The 18,129-nt window shown below is 38.3% G+C and overlaps 2 protein-coding genes across 3 annotated transcripts; both read left to right on the top strand.

The window, feature by feature from the left end:
* Positions 1-8,981: 8,981 nt before the first annotated feature.
* LOC127428350 (probable protein BRICK1) lies at positions 8,982-11,022 on the top strand. The gene is made up of 3 exons (XM_051676694.1): positions 8,982-9,148; positions 10,107-10,189; positions 10,279-11,022. Exons 1-3 carry the CDS (start codon positions 9,031-9,033, stop codon positions 10,303-10,305), a joined length of 228 nt encoding a protein of 75 aa, XP_051532654.1. The 5' UTR covers positions 8,982-9,030; the 3' UTR covers positions 10,306-11,022.
* A 1,886-nt stretch (positions 11,023-12,908) lies between these two features.
* LOC127428338 (histone-lysine N-methyltransferase SETMAR-like) lies at positions 12,909-16,312 on the top strand. 2 transcript variants are annotated; one of them, XM_051676670.1, is made up of 2 exons: positions 12,909-13,327; positions 13,641-16,312. In XM_051676670.1, exons 1-2 carry the CDS (start codon positions 13,232-13,234, stop codon positions 14,349-14,351), a joined length of 807 nt encoding a protein of 268 aa, XP_051532630.1. In that variant the 5' UTR covers positions 12,909-13,231; the 3' UTR covers positions 14,352-16,312. The 2 variants fall into 2 exon arrangements, with proteins under 2 accessions (XP_051532630.1, XP_051532629.1); XM_051676669.1 differs by having other exon boundaries at positions 12,911-13,327; positions 13,557-16,312.
* The last annotated feature ends 1,817 nt before the right edge of the window (positions 16,313-18,129 follow it).

Genomic DNA, 18,129 nt, shown 5'->3' with positions numbered 1-18,129 from the left:
TGATCAATCAAAGATGAACATATTATATGGAAACTAAAGGATACAGTATATCTTAAATTGTCAAAGTGGATTTAGAAAAGGTAGAAGTACAATGGATTCTACAGTGTGTTTAGAATACGAAGTAAGGAGAGCACAGATTAATAGGGAAAGCGTAGTGGCAGTATTTTTTTATATAGAGAAAGTGTACAATATGATGTGGAAAGAGGGATTGATAATTAAACTACGAAAAGCTGGAGTTAAAGGAAAAATTATAGATGGATTAAAGATTTTTTATTTGGTAGATCTATTATAGTTCAAATTGGGCAGAATTACTCAGGTTATTTGACTGTAGAAAATGGAACACCACAGGGAAGTATAATCAGTCCTTTATTATTTTCTATTATAATTAATGATGTGTTTTTTTAAATATTAAAGAAGGAAAGGTCACGTGACGCCATGCAAGAAGCAAACGTGTGAGCGACGAGCTCTGCGCACTTTGCAAAAATTTTTATTATTTTCATGTTATAATCTGGTGAAATTTGATACAGTTGCACATTTGCTCTTTGAGGTAAAAGATGGCAAAGAATCCTCAGGCTCTGGAGACATTAAAAGATACTTACGTGTTCAGGATGAAAGCCCCGACGGGCCTACAGACCGGGGACTCGATTTGGATGGCGCGGCGGGAGAAGTGATCCAGCGTCAGTTGTCCAACATGTCGGTGATGCTGATGAAGGTTCTTGCTGACTTGGAGGATCTCGCTGTAATACGTCGATCGATTACGGCGATGGAAATAAAATTCTCCAAGTTAGTTACAAGAGTGACTGATGTTGAGAGGCGAATCGATTGTCTGGAGTCTTCGGAGAGGGAATTAACCGCTAATCCGCCTGCGACCAAAGTTGATTTGGAACATCTCCTTGAAAAGCTTGAAGATCTTGAGAACAGAAGCCGCAGGAATAACTTTGAATTGTTGGAATTCCTGAGCATGAGGAGGGCAGAGATATGGTGAAATTCCTAGACGAGTTTTTCCCGAGTCTGCTCGACATAACAGGCCACAAGCTGGAAATCGAGCGAGCTCACAGAGTCCCAGCTCACAGATTTGCTGAGGGAGATAGGCCCCGATCGATTCTGGCCAGATTTCTGAGATCATCCGATAAAGATCTTGTGTTGCACCAGGCGAGGAGCAAAGGGAAGCTTTCTAGAAGTTAATTATATTTAGTTAATAATATTTTCTTGTTCCCGGACTTTGCGAGTTCGACAAGAGAAATGCGATCGGTTCAAGGAATATAAGAAACTCTTACATCAGCGAAAGATCACTTTTGCTCTGATGTTTCCGGCCAAACTGAGAATAGAAACGAAGGACGGTCGCAAAGTATTTACATGTCCCAATCAGGCAAAGTCTTTTATTGAATCATTGGGTGTTTCTCATGCGAGTGGGTCGACTCGCTGTACTTACTCTGGCTTTTGAGGAAGCTGGGTGTCATTTTGGTTTCTTTTTTCTTTTTGCGTTGGCTCTGCCGAGCAGCTGGAGTTTGTTTTGTGAATATCACTTTTCCTTAAAGAAACTTTTGCATTGACGAAAGATTACTTTGCATTGAAGTTCCCGGCCAGTTTGAAAGTGGACACTATGGATGACCACAAAATATCTACATGCTCACACAGAGGATGTCTTTTATAAAGTTTACGGATTGTGTAAGTCATGGTATATACTTTTATGCGGCCTCCGAGTGATGCTGGTTTTGTTTCTTTTTGTATTGGTTCCGCCTAGCGGCTGGAGCTTGTTCTGTTGAATAACACTCCTTTGGAACAGCTGTGGATTAATCTGTTCATTCTTCGTGCTTATTCCTCCTGCTGGCTGGAGTTTATTTTGTTGAGTATTTTTATGGGACATTGGAATGATTACATCATCAGCTGAACTCATAACAGCCGGCTCACTGAACATTCGTTTGTCTGTCCGAGGAATCTGAACGGTTTTATATCAGCTGGAATTTGTTTTGTGGAAGATCACACCTTTGAGACATTTCTGTGAATGAATCTACATGTTCTTTGTGTTCATTCTTCCGATTGGCTGGGGTTTATTTTATAATATATTTTCTGTTATGTAATTTTGCCTCACAAATTTGTGAGGCAAAATTGAGCAATCCGATGGCAAAATTGTCGTGGGGGCTCGTGGGTGTTCATGGACCTTTTGAGTTTAGAGGGATTGTCGCCGGTTGGCGCTTTCGTGTGCGGGGTTTATGCACACGTTTTTCTTTTTTCTGTTTGTTTTGTTCGGGGGGAAGTTCGGGGTTTGATTGTTTCACTAATGAGGAATGTGGTCTGTATAATTTTGTTTTTGACACACAATTAATTTTTTCTACTATATCAAAATGGTAAATGTTAATATGAGTGTACTATCTCTCTCCACATGGAATGTGAATGGGTTGGGGCACCCCATAAAAAGAAGGAAGGTTATTAATTTTCTTAAACGTAAGAAATATGATATAGTGTTTCTTCAAGAAACACATCTCTCCCCGCAGGAAGCTGAAAAATTTGGGAAGATATGGGGTGGACATGTTTTTTTTAGTGCTGGCTCAAGTAAGAGCAAGGGAGTCATTATATTGATTAATAAACATCTACAATTCAAATGTCTCAAACAGACTAAGATAAATTAGGGAGAGTCATTATTGTTTTAGCTGAAATTCAAGGGCAAAGGTTGATTTTGACTAATATTTATGCACCTAACGCTGATGATCAAGGCTTTTTTATAGATCTTGAAGGGATGCTGCAAACCGCTGGCACCCCTCATGATATAATATTGGGAGGATACTTTAATCATTTGATTGACTCAGTCCTTGATCACAGTGAAGCAAAAGTGTGTAAACCACCTAGAGCAACATTGACGCTTCACAGGATGTGTAAAAATCTTGGTCTTATGGATATTTGGAGACTTTTGAACCCATCTGTTAGGGACTATACATTTTTTTCCCTCAGTCCATAAGATTTGTTCTAGAATAGATTTTTTTTATATCCAAATCCCTCATTTCATCTGTTGTTGATTGCTCAGTTGGAAATATCCAAGTCTCAGATCATGCCCTGGTGAGTTTAGAGTTGTTGCCATATACAGAGAAAAAGAAATCATATAGTTGGTGCCTTAATGTGTCCCTTTTGCAAAATCCTGATTTCCAACAAATGTTAAAGACTGAAATCAGTGTTTATATGGAGACCAACTGGTCCTCAGTATCCTCTGTGGGCGTGGCTTGGGAGGCACTTAAGGTGGTTCTTAGGGGTCGGATCATACCGTATGCCTCATTCACCAAAAAATCCAAAGCACAAGAACTTGTGGAGTTGGAAGGAAATATTAAAAGTGCCAAGGCAGAGCTGAAGTACCGTATGTCATCTGATGGTCTCAGAGAATTGACGTGATTGAAATATAGATATAATACTATTTTGTCACGGAAAGTGGAGTTTTGGTTATTCAGGGCAAGACAGTCATACTTTGAGTTGGGGGACAAAGCAGGAAAAGTTTTGGCTAGATATATAAAACAGAGAGAGTCTTTTTCTACCATTCCCTCTGTGAAATCTGCGGGTGGTGAAATATTTACCTTGGCCATTGATATTAATAATGCTTTTAAAGAATTCTACTTTGATCTCTATAGTTCCATGTCTTCGTCTACTGATGAAGCTATTAGGAACTTTGTGGAACCATTAAATCTTCCTAAACTGACGACTGAGCAAAACAATTCTCTTGACAGGCAAGGCTCCGGGGCCTGATGGCTTTTCCTCTGAGTTTTTCAAATCTTATGCTACAGAACTGGCTTCACTTTTTAAAGAACGGAAAGTTTCCTCCAACCATGAGGCAAGCCTGGATCAGTCTGATTCTTAAAAGGACAAAGATCCAAGCGAGTGTAAAAGTTACCGCCCAATTTCCCTGATCCAGTTAGATGTAAAAATGTTGTCCAAAATTCGGGCTAATCGATTAAGTAAAGTTATGACATCACTTATACATATAGATCAAGTGGGGTTTATTCGAGGCCGTAGCTCTTCTGATAATATTAGGCGTCTCATCAATATCATGTGGTCAGTAGCGAATGATCAATCTCCGGTCGCTGCCATCTCACTTGACGCCGAAAAGACGTTTGATATGGTAGAATGGGATTATCTTTTTAAGATTTTAGAAATGTATGGGTTCGGGAGTACATTTATTGGTTGGATTAAGTTAATATATAGACACCCTGTAGCAGCGGTACAAACAAACAGGTTAATTTCAGATTATTTTACTCTGGATAGTGGCACACGGCAGGGTTGCCCTCTTTCCCCATTATTGTTCTGTCTTGCCCTGGAACCATTAGCAGCCGCGATAAGAAAGGAGGAGGATTTTCCAGGGGTGATTGCGGGAGTTGTGGCGCATAAACTTCTGCTTTACACAGATGATATTTTATTATTCGTCTCTGACCCCACTAGATCTATGCCTTGCCTCCACAGAATTATTAACTCCTTTTCCAAGTTCTCAGGATACAAAGTCAATTGATCTAAATCCGTAGTTTTGGCTTTGACAGTGTACTGTCCAGTAACGGCCTTCCAGCCGGGTGCTTTCCAGTGGCCCAAACAGGGAATTAAGTATTTGGGAATTTTATTCCCAGCAAATTTGTCTGATTTAGTCAGAGTTAATTTTGATCCCTTAATAAAAAGTTTTTCAAATGATTTGGACAGGTGGGCTTCATTACACTTATCGATGATTGGGAAGGTTAATGTTGTTGGGCCTCATGTATTCAGATAGAAGACAAAGGCAGGCCTAACACAGTCGTAAAAACATAACTCAAGCCCCCACCTTCTAAATCATAAATTTTACTGATAAAAATTGCGCCAAAATCAAACAAAGGGAGTCCAAAACTGACTACAGATCCATGAAGCCTTGCTCACTAAAGGATCGAGCTCTCAACTCCTATTGGATGAGGCACACAACAGAACGTCCCTCAAACATGACATCATCAGGAGTTGAAATAATTCTGAAATGCGTCCAGAATTCGCTTCCAGCGACTTTGTTCACCAAATATAGATGTAGTTTTTTTTGCTGCTCTCAGGTGCAACCTCGTGGCACAAGGAAGTAATGTCCGACTTGAAACTGTAGCCATACAATCTCCATCTCGCTGGACGAGTTGAGATTACTCTGTGTTCAACCAAACACTCTAACGGATCCGAAGGAGACCGCCGAGCAATTCGCATCTTCATCCGTTTGCCTACAGAAGTGAAGAGATTAAAGATTTCTCTTCCATCTTCAATCAAGTCGACATTTCTGAGTTCTCCGCCAGCCCGCCGAGAATCAACAGCCATACCGCCCGCCGACAATCAACAGCCGTACCACCCGCCGACAGAGTGAGGAAACGGCCTCCCGTCATCACCCGAGCCTCAAGGAACCAGGGCAAAGTTAAAAGACAGAGGAAAACACATTCTACCTGTGTCCTCATGCGATTCAATTAAGAGGTTTACGTCTGGGCAGAGATAGAATATTATAGCGTGTTATTCTTGTGTTTCAAGATTTTAATGAGTTAGATCCAATTAATTAATTTAAATATTAATTAATAACTACAGAAATAATTATTAATTATTTCTGATGGTAACACTGATCTAAACAACTGGTAAAGCCCTACAATGTTATTAAAATGAATTGTATTCCAAAATTCAACTACCAGCTACAGTGTCTCCCTGTAGATGTCCCCCTCTCTTATTTCAAGCAATTTGATATCATAGCGAAGTCCTTCATTTGGAATGTTAAGCGTCCCAGGTTAAATTTCAATAAGTTACATAGGCCGATTGACAAAGGTGGGTTAGGCCTACCCAAGATTTTGTTTTATTATTATGCATTTGGTCCTAGACCTTTGGCTCACTGGTCGCTTCCACCTGAGAGAGCCCCTCCCTGGTTTTATATTAAAAAGGAAGTTATTGCTCCCATATTGCCACTGCAAAGCCTTTTGATTAAACTAGCCAGAGAGGTTTAGCCGCACCCCGTTATTTTCCATTTGCACTCAATATGAACAAAAGTGTCCAGAGTGTTTAATTCTGATATTTATTTAAACGTAGCCTCGAACATGTCGCTGAACCCTAAACTATGTATTAATAAGTCCCCTTTTTGTTGGTCAGACTGGATTGTGAGGGGGGTTAATACACTTGGTGACCTATATGAGAGTGGAGTGAGACCTTTTGAAAATTTGGTTCAACATTTTGGCATTCCCAGATCTCAGTTTTATAAGTATTTACAGCTGCGCCACCTACTCTGCACTGTTTTTAGGAGTGGCACACACCCCCACAGTGCGGCAGATACTCTGGGAGTGGTGATTGCTGCTTTTGGGAAGGGTCATGAGGCATCAGTGTATTACTCCCTGCTAATTCAGAGTCTGGGGGACGGAACTTTGAATTCTCTCAAAAAATTATGGGAGAAAGATCTAAACTTGACATTGGAGGAGGGGGTGTGGGCTAGGATCCTACAAAATGTCAAGTCTGCATCTAGAGATGCAAGGGTTCGCCTTATGCAATTTAAGATTTTACATCAATTTTATTGGACCCCCTCCAGATTGTATAGGCTTGGTCTTAAAGACACACCCACCTGCTGGCGATGTCAATCAGAGGTTGCAGACATAACTCATGTCTTTTGGGGGTGTGTTGAGATCCAGGAGTTCTGGTTGAAAGTTCAGAGTCTTATATGTGATGTATTGGGCACTCGGCTTTCACTTTGCCCCAGACTTACTTTGGGCGATGGGGTGGTCATCGACGTTGAGAATCGGCACATAAAGTGTTGGGTCCTAACGAGCGTCATGATCACCAGACAGGTTATTTTAAGGGGTTGGAGGTCAGTTGGAGTGCCCTCATTTCATGAGTGGTGCTCGGAGATGGGGAGGGTGGCGGCCTTTGAGGAAGGGATGTATAGAAGGCTGGGAAATCTGGAGTTATTGATAGGAAATGGGGCAGATATTTGGCCTTTCTGGATGGCTTTCGGGAAGGTGAGGTGGAAAGGGATCTCTAGTTTTAAATATGTGTGTGCAATTTGATTGTTTTTTGAAAATATGCTTTTTTGTGTGTGTGTGTGTGTGTGTGTGTGTGTGTGTGTGTGTGTGTGTGTGTGTGTGTGTGTGTGTTTGTGTTTTTTATTTTGCTTCCAAATATTTATGACCACTGGGGTGTGTTTGTGTTGGGTGGGGGTGTTCGGGGGGAAGGGTTTAATTGTACATAACTTGATTCCGCATTTTCTGTGATGTTTATTTAATTTGTTGAATGGAATCAATAAAAATTGTTAATAACAAAAAAAATATTAAAGAAGGAATAGGGTTCTCTCTTTTTTCAGACGATGGAGCGATTTGGAAATGAGGAAAGAATGTAGAATATATTGTTAAGAAAATACAAGAAGCAATTACAAAAGTAGAAAAATGGTAATATCAATGGGGGTTTAGATTTTCTATTGATAAAACAAAAACTGTATTTTTTCAAAACGGAAGATTAGCAAGGAGTTAAAATTGAAATTATATGGTCAGGAGGTTGAAAGAGTTTCATGCTTAAGTTTTTGGGGATATGGTTTAACAAAAAACTCACATTTAAAATACACATTAGAAAGATTATTGATAAGTGCAAAAAAGTACTGAATTTATTTAGATGTTTGGTGGGAACAGATTGGTAGGCTGAGAGGTCGGCTCTGAAAAGTTTTTACGTTGGACTAATACAGTCAGTTTTGGATTATGGTGTATAGTGTTTCAATCTGCAGCCAATAGTATGCTGAAAGAATTAGACAAAATTCAATTTCAGGCATTAAGGATATGTACAGGGGCTATTAGATCAACACCAACCACAGCATTACAGATTGAAATGAGAGAAATGCCTTTAGAACTCAGAAGAATACAACTGCAAATGAGACTCCCATTAGTCCAACAGTACCATGTCAACAATTCCTCAATGGTTGTTACCACAACCTACTATAGATATGACACTGTTAGATAAAGAAAACAAGGATCAGGGGTCTAAACCAAATGCCCAAATAACATATAAGTACATGCAGGATCATTATTATAGCTATGTTCATATATATTCAGATGCATCGAAAAATATAGAAAACAAAGTAGGTGTGGCATTCACGGTTCTGGATTTCAATATTCAGGTTAATAAAAGAATCTCAGATAATCTTTCAGTGTACACTGGAGAAATGGTAGCAATCTTAATGGCTGTGTAATTACTGTGGGTTGAGGAAAAAGACCATTGAGGACGGCTCTTAAATGTTCGGACTCAAGTTCACCATTAACAACATTAAAAACATGTCATACTGAAAGTAGAGCAGATGTTTTGATTGAGATACTTCAAACAATATATAGGATTCAGATGATGGGATTAATTGTAACTTTTTGTAGGGCATTATCTCATGTAGGGTTAAAAGGAAATGAGATGGCAGATGAGAGTGCAAAAGAAGCTACAAAGAAAAGAGATATAGACAAATGTAAAATATAGTAAGACTGAAATTAAAAGTTTAATTAAACAACATATGAGGAGTAGGTGGCATAAACAATGGGAGGAGGATAGAACAGGAAGACGGTTTTATAACATTCAAAGAAATGTTGGTAAAGGTAGAGTAACGGCAAAATAGAAGAGTAGAAACAATAATCTCTTTGGATTTAGATTTAGTCATACAGCACTTAATAGTACTTTGTATAGAATAGGGAAACATGATTCAGGGAAATGTGAAGTTTGTAATCAGGAAGAAACAGTAGAGCATGTTATGATGATCTGTCTGAGGTATAGTAATAAAAGAAAGATATTGATTTCTAACCTTAAATTAAGATGATTTTTGAGTTGACAGGCATTCTAGGAAGAAATTCATGGGTTGAGTGTTTTACATATTTTATGCAATATCTGTAAGCGACAGAGTTAAATAAAAGAAATATAGGTCAGTCAGGAGGAGATATAGTGCATTTGTACTAAGAATAGCGTAATTTGATCCCGACACACACTCCCAACCAGCAGGTAGTGGTAATGCACCTTTCGTTGTATGCCAACCGCCATTTCACACATACTGCGGCTAAAGCTAACTAGCTCACGATGTCCGGACAGGAGGATCCAGTGCAACGAGAAATTCACCAAGACTGGGCGAATCGGGAATACATCGAAGTGATCACCAGCAGCATTAAGAAAATCGCCGATTTCCTCAATTCCTTCGGTAAGATGCAGAAGCTGCTCTGTGTCGTTTGATTTTACTCGATGTATTTCGCCAATTCTTCGTGTTAGCATGCTAATCGAGAGAAGTGGGTCATTTGGTTGCGGTATATGTGGAAAATATGTTGGCTTATCAAGATTGTTTTGGATTTTATGCTGTTTAGGACCCCAAAAACATCGGAAGATGTGTCTACATATGTTGGAGAAGCAAATTATTCGACCTACGAGTACTCATCAGAATAGCTAGTTGGGCGTTGGGTTGGTCTGATCTGATCTCTCGTCTTGAGTTTTATTTTATTTTTTACTTTTGTGTCACTAAACATAGTGTTAAACTGATTATTTAGCTTCTTGGTATACCTAATATACGTTTCTCAATATCTACATACACCGTTAAAGTCTTTGATTGTGGTCAAAATGCCAAACAGGATACACTGATGCAGATCCATTGGTTTGTTTTGATAAAGCAGACCAAGTTTCAGTGCTCACAGTATATGGAATATCAATACTAGACCTTTTTCACAGACTAGGATTTCCGTCTTATTTAGCAGCGTAAATCTCGCAGTTTTTTTATATATATTATAAAAAAAAATGTAAATATTGATTGTACATTTATAACATTGTACTTTGTTTTATATTACCCTGGTATTAGTTTTAAAAACTGAATTACCACAGCTGCGAGGTGGTTTATATTACAGCTTCTGAGAGTAATTTTGGCATCTTCCAAGAAAATAATATTTGCTTTGAACTCTCATTCACCGCTGTCGAAGTTTACCCTGCAAACTTTTACTTCTGTGTTCCAACACCCTGAGTGTGAAAAAGGTCTATTTCACATGTTGATATCACACATAACCGGTAAATTATTTTATATTTTTGGTCAAAGGAAATTAGGGCGTTTCTGTATGTAACATTGACATTTAGGCCTCTATCGGTGCATTGCTGACAGAAGATGTTTTTCTTTTCAGATATGTCCTGCAGGTCCCGTTTAGCCACTCTGAATGAGAAACTTACCGCTCTGGAGAGAAGGATCGAGTATATCGAAGCCAGGGTAAGTTAACTGCAACAGTTTGCAGGAGTCTCTAGTCTTGTATTGTTTGATACAAACCTCTGATTTGTTGTCTGTTTTTTACTCTTAAGGTCACAAAAGGGGAAACCTTGACTTAAATATCTCTTTGGGTCCATGACGAGGACAAGATGACTACAAACATTCACCTCCTGTCTACATCATTAACATTAATTATTCAAACTGAATTCCAACTGGCTGGCTCTGATAGATCAATTCATTTACGTATGGGACCATTGTGACGCTGTTAACAGATATGGGTTCTTCCTCGTTTTATGCCTGATTATGGCTGACGTCATGTTCATCTAGGCCTCCATTCTTCTGATCCGTCAGATAACTTGTTACTGTCTCTGTTGTGCTTTCCCATGTAAACAGCCCTATGTAGTGTGTCTTTTGGTTCTGACCTGGTTTTTAAACCATTTTGAAAGGCAAAATATATTAATGGTAATGCAAAGTAAGACTGAAATTACATAGGATAACATATTTTGCCTTGATACTTTTTTTTATTATTATTATTATTTTTTTTTTTACTTTAACCATTTTCTTGAGTTTTGCCCTCTTGTGTTTTACCAGATTCTGTTATTGTTAAATTTAAAAATGAATGTTGAAATACATTGCTGCTTGCTGTACATTAATCATGCTACAAACATCTGCACATGAGAAATGCCAGTTAGAGGTGGGAGTGGATGAAAAGCACTAAAGTGCCAATTAGACTGTTTTTAAAGCGATCACCACTCCTCTAAAGCAATTTTATGTTGTTGTAGTGTCTTTTGTGATGCTGGTTTTATGGAAAAACAATAAAAAACTCAGTTAAACCAGCCATGTCTATATTGTTTTATTTTAATTCTATGGACAGGGTTCCCACGGTCACAGATCAGGTAATTTTTAAATACTGTTTTTTTATGCCTGGAATCAGAATCAGAATGAGCTTTATTGCCAAGTATACTTACACATACAAGGAATTAGTCTTGGTGACAGGAGCTTCCAGTGTACAACAATACAAAAACAGCAGCAAGACATAGATAATAATAAAAAATAATTATACACATACGTACAGACACACACATGCATACAGAGTTGGAAAAATTGATAAAATTGTCAATCAATGGTGTAATGACCAAGTATTTCGGTATTTGTATGGTACTCTTCGAGTAAAGAATATATCCATGGCTGTAATGAGTATGCTTCAAATTAAATGATAGTTTAATCATGTTATTTTATTTCAATGTTTTTAATGAATTGTTAATGTTTTTTATTTTTGTAAAGATCTCAAAAACCAAAGCACTCTTTCTGATAGCTGGTGAATTTATGTTGTGAGAATTATATAGCATTTTATGTCATTACATGATAGCTTATTCCATAAAAAGTAACCCCGTTTGATTGTAATCAGTATAAGCAATCACATAATAAAAAATGGGTTATGCTCATTACAGTATGCTATAAAAATCTGCCAGAGCTGGGGGATTTTTTTTTTTTTTGACTATACTATCCATATTTACAATTTTAGTTTTTTTGTTTGTTTGTTTGGTTGGTTTTTTTTTTTTTTTTTTTTTTTTTTTTTTTTGGTTATAATGAAATGCGATTGAACAGTTAATCAGCCTTAGAAAAACACCAACATCCCAAAACATTTAAACGTGAGTAAACATGAGACAATTTTAGGGAATCTGGGAAAAAATGCTACAGTGGACCTAAGTGGTCAACAATTTATTTTATGTAATTCAAACAACTCAAAAAACAGTAAATTATAAATAAGTCTATTCTTTCTTTTCATATTCTTTTTTATTTTCAACTTTTTAAAAGAGGACTGCTCTGACAGAAACATACATAGCACAATAACTTTCATATCCCATGAAAATATCCCGTTTGTTTCCTAGATTAGTGGGAAGGCCTCCAAAGGAAGTAAAATAATATACATTACATGTGCTTGCTTGAAATTGTGATAAAAATGATGGTTGCATTGTTGCAATATTTTCCATAAAATAAACATGAATTAACATCAGGATTTTTATAACCAGCCACCTCCTAAAAACACTTTCAAATCAAAGAGGAAAAAATAAAATAAATCATTAATATCAATAAATGCTTCGGTCTCTTATGATACGTGAGTGGACTTTTATTTTGGATAAACCAAAGTGTTTAGCTGAGATCTTTTATACTAACATTACAACCTCCGCGATTTTACCATTGGCGAGAGCGTAACCAAAGATAGGCGAGAGCGTCACGGTCAGCTAGCGTGTTACGACAGTTAGTCAGTTTGCGGATACCATAAAAATGAAAGGGAGAGCCGTAAACTGACACCTCCCTGTCGCAAAATTGTTAATTGTGTTAACGTGTTAATTCTAAAAGGATTGTTTAGTGTAAAACATGTTGATGACTAGCGGACAGGCCACAAAGCAGTTTATTAAGCACAATGAAGCACCTCCTCCATAGACATCCATTAAAAAACGACTTCTTGTCTCCTAGCCAGTGTATCGCTCATATAATCAGTCCACTCGGCGGCCATCTTTGGAACGCTCTCGAGCAGACTGGCAGCTATTTTCTATGTAAACAAGCGGCCTAAAAGTACAGCTCCTATCCGATCCTCGGTTGGTCAATATTAAGCTCAAAGAACACATTTTAAATCTAAAGTATAAACTGAAAACAATGGTATCATAAATTGTGCTTCTGTAACTCGGATCACGCAAAAAAAAAAAAAAAAAAAAAAAAAAAAACTATCATTCCAGGATTGTCTAGCTGATTGTCGAGTTGATTGACAGGCTATGTCTGTATATAAAAGGTGATTGGCTCTTTTACCTGTAAGGCGTTCCAATTTGTTTCTTCTATTTATTTTAATAGAAGTGGTCCGTCTCTGCTAAATTATCTTTGGTGTTGCTTCGCTTACCTTGAAGGCTTTCTGATAGAAGGGCTCTGGTGTCATCATGAAGCATTTCCTGTTGCGGTCGCGTTGCTCACAAGGACACATAACAAACCTGTCGGAATAATGTTGTCTTTCACACCAGAGTCTTCCATAAGTTTCCGAAAAATATAATGCAAACATACAGTCAGGATCTGAGTAATGGACTCGAGAATGTCCCCGTTTTGATTGAGAGCAGTGTTCCCAAAGAAGCTTTTACCAACTTTCAGGTAATATAATTATATTTTAGCCTCCTTGTTTGAAATTCACACTCTATGTATGTACATTTTGATTGTTACAGTTTAATTATGTTTATAAACAGCACATGCGTTTATTTGAATGACTGTAAGGATGTCTACCCATTTATTTACATGCTATTTGTAGTTATGCTACACCACCACTAGATGGCAGCACATTCCTATAGTTTTCCATTGATTTCTCTTAATCATTATCCATTAGTATGTACCAGAGAATGTACAAGGGCCAGGCTGTGACCTTGATCCTAGTGCGGTGACCCTCCCCGGCTGCTCTTGTCATTCCCAGTCCTGTCTGCTCGACAGATGCCCCTGTTTGAGATTTGGCCAGACGTACAACAATGATGGACTTCTGAACCAGCAACAAGAGGAGGGTGGCTACAGCAGGCCTGTGTTTGAGTGCAATGCCTTATGTGCGTGCAGTGAGTCCTGCCAAAACCGTGTGGTTCAAAATGGGATCAAGGTTCGCCTGGGTGTCTTCAGCACCAAAGACAGGGGCTTGGGGGTGGAGACTTTAGAGCGCCTCCCTTGTGGCCGCTTTGTGTGCGAGTACACAGGGGAAATCATCGGGCCTGATGAGGCTCGAAGCCGCCAGCTCTCCCAGACTCCCGATGATATGAATTACATCATTGCTGTTCAGGAGCACAGTGGAGGAGACAGGGTCACCCAGATGTTTGTAGACCCTGTGTGCATGGGAAATGTGGGCAGGTTCATGAACCACTCGTGCCAGCCCAACCTGGTCATGGTGCCGGTACGAGTGCACTCACTGTTGCCCAGACTTGCTCTGTTTACGAACCGAAAGATAGAGCAGGGTGAAGAACTGACCTTTGACTATGCTGGAGGACTCCTCAGCAGCACAGACACACAGAAATGGGATAAAGTGCCAAGCGAGACTCAGAAAGGGCCTGATGGTGGAAAACTGCTTCAAAGAAAAGCCTGTTATTGTGGGGCTTCAAACTGCTCAGGTTTTTTACCATTAGATATCTCAGTTCTCAATTAAAAAACATTGTAAATCTGCCCTGACTTTGGATTTTCTCTATTTAGTTTAGAGGGATAGTTCACCTAAAAATGAAAATTCTCTAATCATTTACTCACTCTCATGCCATCCCAGATTTGTATGACTTTATTTCATCTGTAGAACACGAACAAAGATTTTTAGAAGAATATTTCAGCTCTGTTGGTCCATTCGATGCAAGTGAATGGTGTCCAGAACTCCAGAATGTCCAAAAAGGACATAAAGGCAGCATTTAAGTAATTCAGACGACTCAAGTGGTTAAATCCATGTCTTCAGAAGCGATATGATAGGTGTGGGTCCTTTTGTACTATAGGATCTCCGCTTTCACGTTCACATTCTTTTGTTTTTTGGTGATTTGTATTCTTCATGCATATTGCCACCTACTGAGCAGAGAGAAGAATTTATAGTAACAAAGGACTTAAATATTGATCTGTTTCTCACCCACACCTTTCATATCGCTTTTGAAGGCATGGATTAAACCACTGGAGTTGTCTGAATTACTTAAATGCTGCCTTTTTGTCCTTTTTTGGAGCTATCAAATTTCTGGCCACTTGTATAGACCTACAGAGCTGAGATGTTCTTTTAAAAATCTTCATTTGTGTTCAGCAGAAGAAAGAAAGTCATGCACATCTGGGATGGCATGAGGGTGAGTAAATGATAAGAGAATTTTTATTTTTGGGTGAACTTTTCCTTTATGACCACATCCACACTAATCTATAATCCAAAGTCTGAAACCTCCGTTTTCAAGATTCCAAATGTCATAATGTTCCAAAGTTTGCGGTTATGGAGAGCATTTAAAAAAAGTCAAAATTTTTGGTGGAGGGAAATGCCATTTCATTGAAATGAAAATTGGATTAGTTGATGTCTACTTCATATAATGCCACTGGATATTTAGCTCAATCGAAAGCATTTGTGACAAAAAATAATTTTTGACTCAACCATGGCATAATGTTGATTACCACAAAAATTAATTTAGACTTGTCTGTCCTTTTCTTGATAAAAAGCAAAAATTGAGGTTACAGTACTTACAATGGAAGTGAATGGGGCCAATTTTTGGAGGGTTTTCAAGACAGAAATGTGAAGCTTATAATTTTATAAAATCACACATCAATTCTTCTTTTAAAACATGGGTATTATTTGAGGTGTAAATAATGTTTAAACTGTCATTTTTAATTAACAGTCATTTTAGGATTTTAAGGTTTAGGGCATTTTGAGAATGAAGTTGTAAATTTGGATATAAGTTTACACAGAAAAGGTTAGTGAGTTAGTGAATTTTTTTCACTCTAAAATCATATTAACATGGATATTGTTTACATCTTGTGTCTATACTTTTGAAACAGTGACTATTTTAACATTTACAGATTTCCCCATTCACTTCCATTGTAAGTTCCTCACTGTAACCCAGAATTTTGCTTTTTAAAAGAAATGGAGGGACAAATTAATATTAATAAAATTTTGTGGTAATCAATATGCCACAAATTCTGTTGATTGATCTTCACTTGTATTAAACCTGGAATATGTGTGACTCAGAGAAAATCATATGTTTGACCAGTGTTATTCAAATTTCTGTGATTTTAAACCATTGAGGAGGGCAAATGCTTGTTGCCTTAATGTGTATATGGGCAGATGACATGAAATACTTTTAGATAGGTCTTGCTTTACTCCATCTAAACTATTTTAACCATTATTTTGCTGATTCTTTACAATTATAATGCATGCAGCTTTTATGAGCTCATATTAATTGAGACTACATGAAATATTTGTATGTTTAAAAATGTATTTACCAAAATGAAGGACCATTTTAAATGAACTAATGATGTAAAAAAAAAAAAAAAAAAGTGAAAATTTTAAAAGAAATGGTGTCCAGTCACATGGCCTAAGAGATGGTCCCTTATACATTTACTTCAATTTTAATGTTGATTTAATTGATTAAATGACTATGGATACATTGTGTGTGTGTGTGTGTGTGTGTGTGTGAACTACCCATTTATAAGTGACCATCTTCCCTAATGTTGAAGAAGAAATGCAAAAACTTGCACAACAATCTCCAAACTTGATCTGCACTTGTCTATTAGTTGGATGTCCTTTTACGAATAGGTTCAATAAACAGCTTTTATTTTCAAAGTTTTCCCAAAACATATAGCAGTGTCTTACATGTTAAACCAAAAATGTCTCCTTTAAGAGCAGTCTGCATTTGTCACCATACCTATAGCCCATTGGGTACTGGGCAATTAAAAAGAGCCCATGGGTGTTTTTAATATAGTAATGGCTGTAACTCTTCTGTCACACTGGGGTGGGAGTGACCCACTTCTTCTGATGCCACCCTTAAATCCGCCCCCTCTTCTCTCCATCTGCCCCATTTCCACTGCAGCTCTGCTTTCATCTCTAGCTCAATATTAATAACCACATATGGGTTAATTAGCACAGAAACCAGAGCACAGCACACCAGGCATGCTGAGAGGGAACAGATGGATATCAACTTTATCAGTGACACTATATGCAATAAGCATCAAACGCTTTTGGTTACACTGCCATTGGTCATTCAGGATTTTAGCTTCCTGTTTGTTTAGTCTTTAAAGGTGAAATGTATAATTTCTTTAATGTTTCAATGAAACGTGTGAACACTATCGCTCTGTCAAAACATTGCTCTGTTTGTTTGAGCATCCTGATAAGCCCGGCACAGCAACATCTGCTTAACTAGTGCTGTGAGTTTGGGACGGGACTGTCTGCTTAACTGACCAATGGAAACGTGTTTAAAAAAAAAGTAATTGTAGCATTCAATGAAGTGAGGGAAAGGAGGACAAAGGAAACAAACTTAAAGGGGCTTTTCAGCGTAACACTCTTTAGCTTAAATTCTAGACAGTCTCTTTCAGACGGGTAGTTCTGTCTCCCTCGTCTCTGGTGTAGTCCCTTTTTATCGCTCTACCCAGTGCTTAATGCAATCAGAAATAGGTGTTAGACATTATAGTGCTCAAGTGTGTGCACCCTTACTGCTTTCTCTCTCTCCAGAACGCTCGACCATGCCCCCGCTGCCACAGTCACTATTTTTGCAGTTCCGTTTGGTGACGCTAGTGATGTAGAAAATGCACATCTTTAAATCATACAAGTGCTGTCATTAAGCCAGCCTTAGCTGGTCTCCCAGACTGGTCAGTTGGCTGTTTTATTAGGGGTTTGGGGAACTTTTCATGTGGTTGGGCTGTTAGACCAGCTTAAACCAGCTAAGACCGGCCAACCAGCTTAGATTGTTTTTTCAGCAGAGTGGGCCATATATGTGTATTACTATGGGGAAAACGTTCAGTCACAAGAATCAGCCATTGTAAAACCCAAATTGATCAACTACTTTTGAATATTTGGGGAAACATGTCCCCCTCAATGTCTATTTCTACTTTTTTGTAGGAATTACATAGTGATGTTGATTGTGTTTCCTCTCAAATCACATCACTGATGTGAAGATTGTGGTAAACACCCCCAATCCTGTTTTTGGTCTCGTGACTCATTGGGTTTGGTGAGTGAGCACATTCCCAAGTCTCTATGGCAACAGAATGTGTAATAACCACCAGACACAGTGTGTGTAGGCTGTAGTGTTTAACAACTATTGTTGGAGAGTGAATCAGAAATCGCACACACTCATTTAACAAATGGCAGCTTTCTCTCATGAGTTGTGCACATTCACTGGCAAAGGAGGGCACATCAGAGTCTCATTGGTGTCTCCAAAGTGTCTCGTCATGGTGAGGTCACATCTCCGAGAGAGGACTGTACTGAT

This window comes from Myxocyprinus asiaticus, chromosome 37, assembly GCF_019703515.2.
Source record: "Myxocyprinus asiaticus isolate MX2 ecotype Aquarium Trade chromosome 37, UBuf_Myxa_2, whole genome shotgun sequence".
Taxonomy (NCBI): Eukaryota; Metazoa; Chordata; class Actinopteri; order Cypriniformes; family Catostomidae; genus Myxocyprinus; species Myxocyprinus asiaticus.
Note: the sequence above shows the minus strand (reverse complement) of the source record. Positions and strands in the feature narration are given on the sequence as shown.

Coding starts and splice junctions, on each gene's coding strand:
- LOC127428350 (XM_051676694.1), top strand. CDS start 9,031: ATGTCCGGACAGGAGGATCCAGTGCAACGAGAAATTCACCAAGACTGG. Junction 9,149..10,106: donor CGATTTCCTCAATTCCTTCG/GTAAGATGCAGA, acceptor TTTTCTTTTCAG/ATATGTCCTGCAGGTCCCGT. Junction 10,190..10,278: donor TCGAGTATATCGAAGCCAGG/GTAAGTTAACTG, acceptor TTTACTCTTAAG/GTCACAAAAGGGGAAACCTT.
- LOC127428338 (XM_051676669.1), top strand. CDS start 13,232: ATGCAAACATACAGTCAGGATCTGAGTAATGGACTCGAGAATGTCCCC. Junction 13,328..13,556: donor AAGCTTTTACCAACTTTCAG/GTAATATAATTA, acceptor ATTATCCATTAG/TATGTACCAGAGAATGTACA.